This window comes from Oryx dammah, unplaced genomic scaffold, assembly GCF_014754425.2.
Source record: "Oryx dammah isolate SB20612 unplaced genomic scaffold, SCBI_Odam_1.1 HiC_scaffold_2, whole genome shotgun sequence".
Lineage (NCBI taxonomy): Eukaryota > Metazoa > Chordata > Mammalia > Artiodactyla > Bovidae > Oryx > Oryx dammah.
In genome coordinates this window covers 114,171,324-114,185,142 of record NW_024070186.1, presented here as the reverse complement: position 1 = coordinate 114,185,142, position 13,819 = coordinate 114,171,324, and the positions used below count along the sequence as shown (strand labels likewise).

Below are 13,819 nucleotides of genomic sequence, written 5' to 3'. Positions count from 1 at the left end.
TGGACTAAATTAACTGGTAGATGTCTAGAGCCTCCTCCACAACCCTTTAAGTAATTATATATATGCATATACACACATTAATGTCTGAAAATAATTTATAATATTTATAATATACCTATAATACTCTTCAGTGTGTTTTAAAAAAGAGAGACTCTGTACCTTCAGATAGGGCATCTGACACAGAGAATTAAGACATTACCATCCAATATACATTTTCATCACCCTTAATTTTATTTCACTTCTCCATTGCAGTGATCAGCCTGAGTGGATATGATGGAGGCAAACAAGACTCTGGTGATGGAGTTTGTTCTCACAGGACTCACAGATCTCCCAGGGCTGAAGGTCCCCCTGTTCCTGGTGTTTCTGATCATCTACCTCACCACCACGGCCGGCAACCTTGGACTGATTTTTCTCATCTGGAAGGACCCCCATCTTCACACCCCCATGTACTCATTCCTGGGCAGCTTAGCCTTTGTAGATGCTTGCTCTTCATCTTCTGTGATTCCCAAGATGCTTGTCAACACCTTAGACAAGAGTCAAATGATGTCTCTCTTTGACTGCATGGCCCAGTACTATTTTTTTTTGGTTCTAGTGCCACCACAGAATGTTTCCTCCTGGTGCTGATGGCCTATAACTGCTATGTAGCCATATGCAACCCCTTACTTTACCCAGTGGTGATGTCCAAAAGACTCTACACTTGGTTGATAAGTGCATCATATGCAATTGGTTTTCTGCATCCTATAATACATGTAGGGTTATTACTTATATTAACTTTCTGCAAGTCTAATATAATACATCATTTCTTCTGTGAAATCTTGCCACTTTTAACAATTTCTTGCACTGATCCATCTATTAATGCTTTGGTGCTTATTTCTGCCTCTTTTATACAAGCTTCTACTTTTATTACCATCATGGCCTCTTACACCTGTGTCCTCTTTGCTATCCTGAGAAAGAAGTCTGAAAAGGGCAGGAGCAAAGCCTTCTCCACGTGCAGCGCCCACCTTCTGTCTATTTTCTTGTTCTATGGCACTCTCTTCTTCATGTATGTACATCTTGGGTCTGGCCCAGATCAATATCAAGATAAAATGTATTCACCATTCTACACAATTATAATTCTCCTGCCAAACCCCCTTATTTATAGCCTAAGAAATAAGGAAGTTTTAGGTGCATTTAGAAAAATGATAAAGAAATAAATATTTTTCAGGAAATCTTTCATTATTCTTTACTTTTTACTGTTTTTAAATAAGGTATAATGACTGTCTCTGAGTTTTCACATAGTAGGGATTGCATGGATAGTTGTAAAATGAATGAATAATAATATTTAGTCTAGATATGCTTATTTTAGTTATGTCAAAGTGATCATCAAAGTAATGGATACAGTAAGAACAATCATCATTGACTTTTGTTGTTTTAAATTACTTTTCAAGGATGAAAATGACAAATGAATCCCAAATTGCTAAATCTTTGCAATATGAACTCTCATGTTTCCAGATGCACATATCTAAAGCTCTTCTGAACTTATATTTTTTAAAGGAAGATTCAGTCTGTGTAAATACTCTGTTGAAAAGGTACTCATGCCCTCTAAAATAATTCTTGGGCAAGTAGTTTTTCAAAATCTTATCTTTAGTGGCTACTTATAATGATCCCAAAATATGAACATCAAATTAATATTCTTAGACTAAATATGACAACATACATTCCTCTTTAGGGCTTTGAAATGAATATTTCTAGATTTAAAAGTATTTTGAAAATTAATTATATCTGTGTTGCATTCATTGGAAGATATTAATTTAGCAAATGTTAATACAATGAACTTTCTGGCAATACAATAAAATGTTGAGTCTTTAAAATGTTTTCCTTCTCAGTTTATTAAGTAATCTTACTGAGTGTCTTGTTCAGAGCATTTATATACCAAGTGAATATATTTTCTCACTCCAGAATTGACAACAAGCTTAAATAGCAGATGCTCTTGTTCAACTCATAATTATGTAACTTAAATTGTTTTTTTTCCTTACAAGAGCTTTGTATGTTTTGTGTTAATTAATCTTTGACAAAGGAGGCAAAAGTATACAACAGAGAAAGGACAGTCTCTTCATGAAGTAGTGTTGGGAAAGCAGGACAGTTATATGGAAATCATGAAATTAGAACAGGCTCTCATACCATATACAAAAATAAGCTCAAAGTGACTTAAAAACCTAAATATAAGACACAAGACCACAAGACTCCTAGAAGAGAACATAGACAAAATCTTCTCTGACATAAATCTGTCTCCCAATGCAAAAGAAATTAAAGTAAAATTAAACAAATAGGACCTGATTGAACTTTAAAGCTTTTGCACTGCAATGGAAACCAAAACGAAATGAAATCACAATCTAAAGAAAACATTTGTGAATGACACATGGGGTTAAAATCCAAAATGTGCCAACAGCTCATGCAACTCAATATTAAAAAAGAAAAATAATGAAATATTGCTTTTTCAGCAACATGGGTGGACCTAGAGAACATTATATATAGACAGAGAAAGACAAATATTACATATCACTTATATGTGCAATCTAAAACAATACAAATGTATGTATGTGTTAGTTGCTCAGTCATGTCCAACTCTTTGCAACCCCATGGACTATATAGCCCACCAAACTCCTTTATCCATGGAGTTCTCCAAGCAAAAATACTGGAGGGGGTTGCCAATCCTTTCTCCAGGAGATCTTCCCAACCCAGGGATCAAACCCAGGTCTCCCACATTACAGGCAGATTCTTTAACATCTGAGCCACCAGGGAAGTCCTATTTGATCAGATGTTTTCAACTCTTCACCACATGGACTGTAGCCCACCAAACTCCTTTTTGCTTGGAATCCTCAAGGCAAGAATACTGGAGTAGTTAGCCATTACCTTCTCTAAGGGATCTTCTCGACCCAGGGATTGAACCTGAATCTTCTGCACTGCAGGCACATTCTTTACCATCTGAGCCACCAGGGAAGCCCAATACAAATGAATCTATGTACAAAAGAGAAACAGATTCATAGACACACACAAAAAAAACTGATTTATGGTTACTAAATAGAGAAAATAAATGGAGAAGAGGAAAATTAGAGGTATGGAAATTCCTTCTGCAGAGGATCTTCCAGACGCAGGGATTGAGCCCAGGTCTCCTGCATTGCCTGCAGATTCTTTACCATCTGAACCACCAGCAAAGCCTAGATACAAACTACTACATATAAAATAGATACACAGATACACAGAGGATTTACTGTGTAGCACTGGGAACTAACTGTATTCAATATCTTATAATAATTTATAATGGAAAATAATCAGAAAAGGTAATTGAGTCACTCTGCTGTACACCTATAATGTCAATCAAATATACTTCAAGAAAAGAAAAATCCTAGTCCTGGGTTTCACTATTGCAAAACAAATATAACAATATATAAAATTTCCTTCATACTCATAAGGGGTATCTTTGGAGATGATTTTCAAGTTATTACTATACTAAGGGGCAGGAACATCTTTTGGCTTGAAAAGGCATGAACAAACCATAATTCAGAGAGAATGAAAGTTGCCCCTATTCTGAGGCCACCTCTGTTAGGGACCAGGTAACCTCCATAACGGGCTCAGCGAGGCACCAGGCCCAGGACCTGAGTCATGTCTCTTTAACAGAGCCTCCCTAGCTGGATGCCCTTTGACCAAATTCGGAGAACTGAAAGAAAAATCTCTAGATTTACCAACTAGAAAAGAACAGGATATGAGCTCATCTTGAGAAAACCCAATCATGTAATGCCAACTACCCCTAAACCTGAGACAAAGAACTGCCTGTATATAAGCCGCCATACCCCTTTGTTCGGGGCCCTTGTCAGATTCCACTGCGTTGGATGAGACTTGGGTCCTAGCGCGCTAGAAATAAACTCCCTTCTTGTTTTGGCATTACTGTGGTGGACTTGTTTTTCTCGGTCGGGTTGGAGATAAGGACTCGAGGCATAACAACCTCATGCAAGATTTCCACATCTTAAATGTTTGTGAGAGGAAATCTTAGCACTCAAGAGGATTGTTGGGTAAATACATAGTTTATTTCTGGTGATTCTGTGATTTAACATTATTTAAGTAGTTCAATTCTTGCAGGTATTCAAAGCACCTAAGATAAACAGTGCTAGACCATGGTTTCCTCTAGTATTTAAAGGATTTGCAATTGCCTGTGACCTTTAGAACAGACTTCCTCAGAACAAGCAGTTCACTAGTCCTTTAGGGGTTTCCCCATGCAAACTGTGGGGTCTGCCAGCTTCATTCAATGGAAATTTTGCATCTCAGAGCAGTGTATCAGGTGTAACCTAGTGTGATTCTCAGAAACTCAAAGACTGCAATGGTGATGATCCTCAATAAATCCTTATTTGTTTTACTATCCTAGTCTTTGCAAAAACTGTATGGGGTGTGGCAGATAATGGTAGAAACCAGAAACAGCCCTGTAAAAACTTTCAGTGCAATATCTGGTATGAGATATATGCTACTGATGTGTGGAAAATGTATTCTGCCAATACCAATCATGAATGAGGATTAGAAGTATTTTATATTCATCTGGGAAGGGTAAGAGTATAAACTGAAGGTCTTGCCCCAGGGATAGATGAAGAAAATTTTATTTCCAGAAATTTTTTTGAACAGCAGGTTGGTTCATTATATTGATGACAATATGTTAATTGAACCTGATAAGTACTATGGATACCTTTGTAAATTTCATATGCTGCACAGGATGCTGGAAAAATCTTATAAGAATTGCATTTTGGGTGGAGAAAAGGGAACTGTCTTGCACTGTTGGTGGGAATATAAATTGATACAGCCAGTATGGAAGACAGCCTGAAGATTCCTTAAAAAACTAGGAATATAACTACCATATGACCCAACAATCCCATACCTGAGAAAATCATAACTGAAAAAAACACATATATCCCAGTGTTCACTGCGGCACTATTTATAACAGCTAGGACATGGAAGCAATGTAGATGTCCATCGACAGATGAAGGGATAAAGAAGCTGTGGTACCAATATACAATGGAATATTACTCAGCCATAAAAAGGAACACATTTGAGTCAGTTTTAATGAGATGGATAACCTAGAGCCTATTATAAAGAATGAAGTAAGTCAGAAAGAGAAAAACAAATATCATATATTTATGCATATTTATGGAATCTAAAAGATGGCACTGATAAATCTATTTGCGGGCAGCAATGGAGATGCAGACATAGAGAACAGACTTATGGACCCAGTGGGGAGTAAGAAGAAGAGGGTGGGACAAATGGAGAGAGTAGCATGGAAATATATACACTAACACATGTAAAACCAATAGCCAGTGGGAATTTGCCGTGTGATTCAGGGAACTCAAACTGGTACTCTGTGACCACCTAGAAGGTTGGATGGCACAGAAGTTAGGAGGGAGACTCAAGAGGGAGGAGACATATGTATACCTATGGTTGAGCCATGTTGATGTTCAGCAGAAACCAACACAATATTGTAATTATTCTGCAATTAAAAAAAATAAGTTAAAAATTGCATTTTGGGAGTGTGTAATTGTAACATGCGGCAAGATAATATGTATTAACAATTGTTGGTATCTACACAAAGAAGAAACATAGCTGGTTTGCTGGAAAGAACAAAGTATTACCTTGAAAGCATAGCTTTTTGTTGAGCTAGGTACTAGATAGGAATTGGGTTTGACTAATTTTCAATTGGTTTGACTCTGGTTGGGAGAGGCTGAGAGTGTTCTACAAGTGGAAAGGAGGAGAAAACAGGTAAATCATAAACAAAAGAAGTACAGAAGAAGAAAGCATTAGCTGATAACCAAATCCAGATAACCATTTTCTTCTCTTCCTAGACACATGGCCTCACTTTTCAATTGACTACAGTATTATGATTGAGGTTAGGATTTTAAGTGATATACTAGCTCATAAGCACCTCACAGTTGGAATCCCCCGTGAAATTTCCCCTTCCAGCTTGATCCAGATGAGAACACAATCACTGAAGAAAGTTATGTGTGGGGACTTCCCTGGCAGTCTAGTGGTTAAGACTTCACCTTCCACTGCAAGGGGTGCAGGTTCAATCCCTGGTTGGGGAGTTAGGATCCCACACGCCTTGTGGCCAAAATGCCAAGGCTTAAAGCAGAAGCAATACTGAAAGTTATTTGTAGAAAATGCCTGAATGATAAGATGGAGCCTAGGACTCTGGACCATCAGTTGGGGTAGAATAATCGAACAATTAGGAACATGTGATCTATACTCACCAAAAATGAGAAATTACCTTCTCTTTTCTCAATTTACTTAGATATTGAAAATTATCTATAAGTTCAATTAATGTTACTGTAAATGATACATACATACAATGCAATAGAATTCCTTAACTGCATACAGTTAATTATTGGGCCTATTTCTCAGTACAAGGACATGTATATGAGGCTTAAGAATTTCAGTTGTTAACAGAAACAGACCTACAGACTTAGAGAGCGAACTTATGGTTACCAGGGGGTTCAGGTCCAGGAGAGGGATAGGTAGGGAGTCTGGGATTGATATGTACACACTGCTACATTTATTTATTTATTTATTTTTATTTTAATTTTTACTTTATTTTACTTTACAATACTGTATTGGTTTTGCCATACATTGACATGAATCTACCATGGGTGTACATGCGTTCCCAAACATGAAGCCCCCTCCCACCTCCCTCCCCATAACATCTCTCTGGGTCATCCCCGTGCACCAGCCCCAAGCATCCTGTATCCTGCATCGGACATAGACACACTGCTATATTTAAAATGCATATTGGAGCTTCCTTGGTGGTCCAGTGGTTGAGAGTTTGCCTTGCAGTGTGGAGGTCATGGGCTTGATCTCTGCTCAGGAAACAGGGACCCCACATTCTGGGGAGCAAGTGAGCCTGTGTCCCACAACTCTAGAGTCTGTGTGCCACAACTATGGAGGTTGTAGGCCACAACTACAGAGTCTGTGTGCCACAACTACAGAGTCTGTGTGCCACAACTATAGAGTCCTCGCATTACAACAAAAGATCCCACATGACCCAAGCATTCCGTGTGTTGCCACTAAGACCTGAAACAGCCAAATAATTTCATTTTTAAAAAATAAATAATCAACAATGACCAGGGAACTCTGGTCAATATTTTATAGCAAAGTAAATGGAAAAAGAATTTGAAAAAGAATAGATACATGGATATGTATAACTGAATCACATTTCTGTACACCTGAAATGAACACAACATTGTTAATGAGGTATACTCCAATATAAAATAAAAAACTAAAAAAAAATTTCAGTTGTTATTTTATTTTCAATGATAAATTATTAACAACATTTAAATGGCAGCAAGCATGTGTTACAATGTGGTATTGAAATAGTATACATTTTATAAGAATCAGTCTGGTGTCATTGTGGAAAATAGATCAGATGACTGTGTTAAGAGTTGTAGATAGTATAGTTAGGAGGTTATTTAATAAGCCAGGCAAGAGATGGATGTATTTTATATTTTAGTACTGACTACATAATAAGAAATACTTGGATTTAAGACATATTTAGTAGATAAACTTTTGGTTTGTGACCCTATTTCCTGTGACAGGACACTCTGGAAGAATACCAGGTTTGAGGGTGGAATAGAGGAGACCATAATTTCAGATTTGGACATGTTAATTCTAAGGTACCTTTGGGAGTTTCAAGTGAGCAAGTCAGGTAGGTAGTTGGGGAGTGGCAGCATTAAGAAAAATAAGAGGAAGGAAAATAGCTTATCCTAAATTCTATTCAGCGACATTTTATAAACATGCCCTGACAGTGAACTTTGAGGATATTATGTTTAGTTTTAATTGTTATAACTAAAAGTGTATGATGATTTGATGATTAGCTTACAATGCCCAGTAGAACAACTTAGACTTCATCCTACCTACTGGGAATACTTTGGAAACATTAAGGGAATTTCAAAACTTTTTAAGAATGGGTTTGCAAATAGGAGAAAGAAATGTTATATCCTTCCAGTTTTGCATTTCCAAGGAAAAGCAATGTTTGAATAGTTGTGCTTCTTTTCTGTACCTTTTATGCTACTTTGAGAAAACCAGCACATTTTCAGTTTCCCATATCTTACAGGAGCTGGGTGAGGATGCAGACATTTTCATAACTTTTATTATAGCTTTGTAATTTGCATTATAAGGAAATATCTAAATAAGATATTAAAACTGTATACAGGCCATTTCCTTTTTGAAGTCGGCAAACAAAATCTGAGCAAGCAAGTAAATGTTTGTGTGAACAAGCATATTCTAATTTCAGTTAGAATTTTTACTGTGTAGACTGCACATTTGTTGAGGTATTTTTAAATAATAAATTTTGATTAATAGAAGAATGAAAAATAGGAAAAAATAGTAGTGATAAGAAAAAATCAGAGTATATTTTATAACATGAAGTTTTAAAAATTGAGACATAAGTTCTGCAGCCCAAAGTTAACTTATTTGTAAGCTTTCAGAATGGGAATTCTGGCTTCAGGTTTATTATATATAATAAAAATTCTTTAATTACATGGAATCATGAGTATGTACACTAAAGTCACTAAAGGTAACTTCAAAAGACTCTTCATGTTATCTAACTCTTGAAAAAAAAATTCATAAAAATTACTCTTCCAAATTATATTAATACATTACAGGAGCTAAAAGTAAGGTTAGCAATGATTCGGTTATTTGAGGTTCTACAAGGAGTTGGGCCAATTTATGCAGGGTAAATATTTCTTAAGGTTCTTAATTTCCAATTAATATTTCTTATATATATATGTGTGTGCTGCTTTACTCATGGAACTATTATTCTTTTACTCTCTTCTACTTCATTCAGTATTATATCCACTCTCACTCCAGAAAAAACCAGTACTATAAACTTAGTGTCTATCATTCACATGTCCTCCATGAAAAAGAGAGATTTAAAAAATACATTACTTGTTTTACAATGATGAGACCATAGATTTTATACTTCTTTGGATCTTCCTCTTCTGCAATAACTATACATTGTGGAAATTCCAAATTTAAATTAGGTAGAATAGCTCTTTTTTCATGACTGAATAATATTCTGTAATATGAATGTACTCTGGTTTATTTAACCATTTTACTATTGACACATCTGGTCTGTGCTTGTTCAGTTATTAAGTCCTGTCTGACTCTGTGATCCTATGGACTACAGCATGACAGGCTTTCTTATCCTTCACTATCTCCCTGAGTTTACTTAAAGTCATCTCCGTTGAGTTGGTGATGTCATCCAACCATCTCATCCTCTGTTTCCCCCCTTCTCCTCTTGCCCTCAATCTTTCCCAGCATCAGGGTCTTTTCCAATGAGATAGCTCTTTGCATCAGGAGGCCAAAGTATTGGAGCTTCAGCTTCAGTATCTGTCCTTCCAATGAATATTAGAGTTGATTTCCTTTATGATTGGCTGGCTTGATCTTCTTGCTCTCCTAGGGACTCTCAGGAATCTTTTCCAGCATCACAATTTGAAAGCATCAATTCTTTGGCATTCAGTCTACTTTATGGTAGACTGTGTCTGACTACCATAAAGTAAAACAGTGTCAGACTTTATATTTTGGGCTCCAAAATCACAGCAGATAGTGATTGCAGCCATGAAATTGAAAGACGCTTACTCCTTGGAAGAAAAGTTATGACCAACCTAGATAGCATATTGAAAAGCAGAGACGTTACTTTGCCAACTAAAGTCTGTCTAGTCAAGGCTATGGTTTTTCCTGTGGTCATGTATGGATGTGAGAGTTGGACTGTGAAGGCTGAGCGCCGAAGAATTGATGCTTCTGAACTGTGGTGTTAGAGAAGACTCTTGAGAGTCCCTTGGACTGCAAGGAGATCCAACCAGTCCATTCTGAAGGAGATCAGCCCTGGGATTTCTTTGGAAGGAATGATGCTAAAGCTGAAACTCTAGTACTTTGGCCAACTCATGCAAAGAGTTGACTCATTGGAAAAGACTCTGATGTGGGGACGGATTGGGGGCAGGAGGAAAGGGGGACGACCGAGGATGAGATGGCTGGATGGCATCATGGACTCGATGGACGTGAGTCTGAGTGAACTCCGGGAGTTGGTGATGGACGGGGAGGCCTGGCGTGCTGCGATTCATGGGGTCGCAAAGAGTTGGACACGACTGAGCGACTGAACTGAACTACTTTATAGTCCAACTCTCACATCCATACATGACTACTGGAAAAACCATAGCTTTGACTAGATGGACCTTTGTTGGCAAAGTGATGTCTGCTTTTTGATAAGCTGCCTAGGTTTTTCACAACTTTCTTCCAAGGAGCAAGAGTCTTTTAATTTCATGGCTGCAGTCACTGTCTACAGTGATTTTGGAGCCTAAGAAAATAAAATCTGTCACTGTTTCCTTTTTTCTCCTATCTATTTGCCATGGACCAGATGCCATGATCTTACTTTTCTGAAAGCTGAGTTTTAAGCCAGGTTTTTCACTCTCCCTTTTCACCCTCATCAAGAGACTCTTTAGTTCCTCTTCATTTTCTGCCATTAGGGTGGTGTCATCTTCATATTGAGGTTGTTGATATTTCTTCGGCAATCCTTATTCCAGGTGTGAGTCATCCAGTCCAGCGTTTCGCATGATGTACTCTGCATATAAGTTAAATAAGCAGAATGACAGTATACAGCCTTGACATACTCCTTTCCCAATTTTGAGAACCCCATGAACAGCATGGTCTTTGCTACTCTGAACAATAATGCATTGACTATTCTTTGTATATTTATCTTTATATAGCAGTGGTTTGATCTCTAGGGTTTATATACATGTGTGTGTATATATATATATAAAATGATAGATGAAAGGATATATGTATTTTAAGCTAATTGGGATTGTATAAAATTGCTTTTCAAAAAGGCTGTTGCAATTCATAGTTCCACAAGTAACATATGAAAGTACCGCTTTTTTCACTTCAGTCAACAAGGAGTATTTTTATTCATTTCTGCTATTTTGATATATGAAAAAGGAGGTATCCACCTGTTTTTGTGTGTCTGTTCATGTACACGTGTATTTGTGACATAGAAATTTAGGTATCTTTTCGTTTTATTTATTGGTTATTTTGATTTCTTCATCTGTAAACCTGCTTATTTTCATCCTTTACATTCATCTATTAAATTCCTTGCCTTAAAAAAAAACTTTAGTCATTTTATATTATAGACATAAATCTATGTCTTTAATATACATGCAAGATATCTTTCCAAACTAATTATATACTCTTTGACTGCTGGATATTATTTTGCTATGCATTCAAGCTATCTATTTTACTGGGTTTCTTCTCTTGGATAATAATTTTTCTATTCATTATGTTACATTATTGCCTTCTGAGTTACTTAGCAATATCTATGGTGTGGGTCAGGAGCCTTAACAGGACTTACTAATATTTCCAGACAGATAGCAAACTGTCAGCATAACCCATTAAATCAATTGCTCTTTTCCTACTGAACTGAAATATCATATTTGTTTCATGCCACATTCCCATATATATTGGAACCTACTTCTGAGTTCTGTATTCTGTTGCACTGATCCTCTGGCTTCTTCTTATGCCACTATATTAATGTTTTGATTACTGTGTGTCTACATTACTGTTCAACATCAGTTAAGGTATTCTTGACTACTCAATGCTTATATATTTCTTGGGCAGAATGAGACGTTATTTCCTCTATATCAATTTTAAGATGAGTTCATGCAAATCTAAAACTGTTGTTACCCATGTTATATTGAAAAGGATTTGCATGAAATTTACCTATCAATTTAGGTGAATATAATTTTAAAATATTTTATTACAGATAATTTTGAATGTATGTAAAAGATAAGTGAAGGTACAAATTAAGAACTACTAACTGAATGAGAAGCATGTCTTATATGTCTGTAACATAAAAATTCACTGTTTTTATGACTCTTTTGTGAATGTTCCCTCTCTTACTCTTTCATTTTAGAGATTAGCTGGTCGGATATGGCAGAAGAAAATATGACTCTGGTGACGGAGTTTGTTCTCACAGGACTCACAGATCTCCCAGGGTTGAAGGTCCCCCTGTTCCTGGTGTTTCTGATCATCTACCTCACCACCATGGTGGGCAACCTTGGGCTGATTTTTCTCATCTGGAAGGACCCCCATCTTCACACCCCCATGTACTCATTCCTGGGCAGTTTGGCCTTTGCAGATGCTTGTTCTTCATCTTCTGTGACTCCCAAGATGCTTGTCAACACCTTAGACAAGAGTCAAATGATGTCTCTCTTTGACTGCATGGCCCAATACTATTTTTTTGGTTCCAGTGCCACCACAGAATGTTTCCTCCTGGTGGTGATGGCCTATGACCGCTATGTAGCCATATGCAACCCCTTGCTTTACCCAGTGGTGATGTCCCACAGACTCTGCACTTGGTTGATAAGTGGATCATATGCAATTGGTTTTCTGCATCCTATAATACATGTAGGATTATTATTTAGATTATCTTTCTGCAGGTCTAATATAATACATCATTTCTACTGTGAAATATTGCCACTTTTTACAATTTCTTGCACTGATCCATCTATTAATGCAGCAGTGGTTTTTATTTTTGCTGCTTTTATACAGGCTTTTACTGTTATGGGTATTATAGTCTCCTATACTTGTGTCCTCTTTGCCATCCTGAGAAAGAAGTCTGAAAAGGGCAGGAGCAAAGCCATCTCCACGTGCAGTGCCCACCTTCTATCTGTTTCCTTGTTCTATGGCACTCTCTTCTTCATGTATGTGCGTCCGGGGTCTGGCCAGGATCAGTATCAGGATAAAATGTATTCACTGTTCTACACGATTATAATTCCCCTGCTAAACCCTTTTATTTATAGCCTAAGAAACAAGGAAGTTTTAGATGCACTTAGAAAAATAATAAAGATATAAATATTTATCAGGAAAACATTCATAGTTTTTCCTTTTTACTCTCCATTTACATAAAGTATAATAACTGGACCTGGGTTTTGCACATAGAGACCAGCTAAGATGGAGAGGGAAATGGCAATCCACTCCAGTGTTCTTGCCTAGAGAATTCCATGGACAGAGGAGCCTGGAGGGCTGCAGTCCCTGGGGTCGCAAAAGAGTTGGACCCGACTGAGTGACTACCACACACACACACACGCACACACCCCCCAGCTAAGAAGTTTTTAATTCAATTAATGATAATATTTAGACTAGATATGCTTGCATTAGTTATAAGTGAACCCAGGCTCTCAAAATAACTGATGAATAGGGTAAGATATCACTTCAGTTCCCAAATTACTAAGCTTGAAATATGTATAAGCTCTTCTATTTCCAGATATACATGTTTTAAAATTTTATGAACTTATATTCTTTTAAAGAAAGATTCAAGTCCATGTGAAATTTCTATTAAAATGTGCACGCACCCTCCAAAATAATTCTTGAGCACATAATTTTTCAATACCCTCTCTTTTGTTAATATTTGGAAAAGGAAATGGCAACCCAGTCCAGTATCCTTGTCTGGGAAATCCCATGACAGAAGACCCTGGTGGACTACAATCCATGGGGTTACTAGAGTCTGACATGACTTAGTGACTAAACTACTAAAAAACAATGAAACTTGAGGCAGTTAAATGAAAATATCTAAAGGTTTTAACAGTAATTTCACAAATTAAGTTAGTTTGTATCACATTCTTAAAAAGGTATGAAAATTAAAAAATACTTTAATTAATTTTTTTTAATATGATTAAAAGTTCTGCATTTTCAAAAACTTCTTCTTAATTTATTAAATAATCTTACTGAGTTTCTTTTCCTGATTGACTACTGATTGAATTAT

At 36.7% G+C, this 13,819-nt stretch overlaps 2 protein-coding genes across 2 annotated transcripts; both read left to right on the top strand.

Moving 5' to 3' along the window:
* The first annotated feature begins 270 nt into the window (after positions 1 to 270).
* Positions 271 to 1,193, top strand: LOC120853017 (olfactory receptor 5AC1-like). Its single transcript, XM_040226572.1, is given in 2 exon segments — positions 271 to 576; positions 579 to 1,193. Coding segments are annotated over 2 exon segments (921 nt in total).
* A 10,792-nt stretch (positions 1,194 to 11,985) lies between these two features.
* On the top strand, positions 11,986 to 12,909 carry LOC120882048 (olfactory receptor 5AC1-like). The gene has a single exon (XM_040265781.1). It carries the CDS (start codon positions 11,986 to 11,988, stop codon positions 12,907 to 12,909), a length of 924 nt encoding a protein of 307 aa, XP_040121715.1.
* The last annotated feature ends 910 nt before the right edge of the window (positions 12,910 to 13,819 follow it).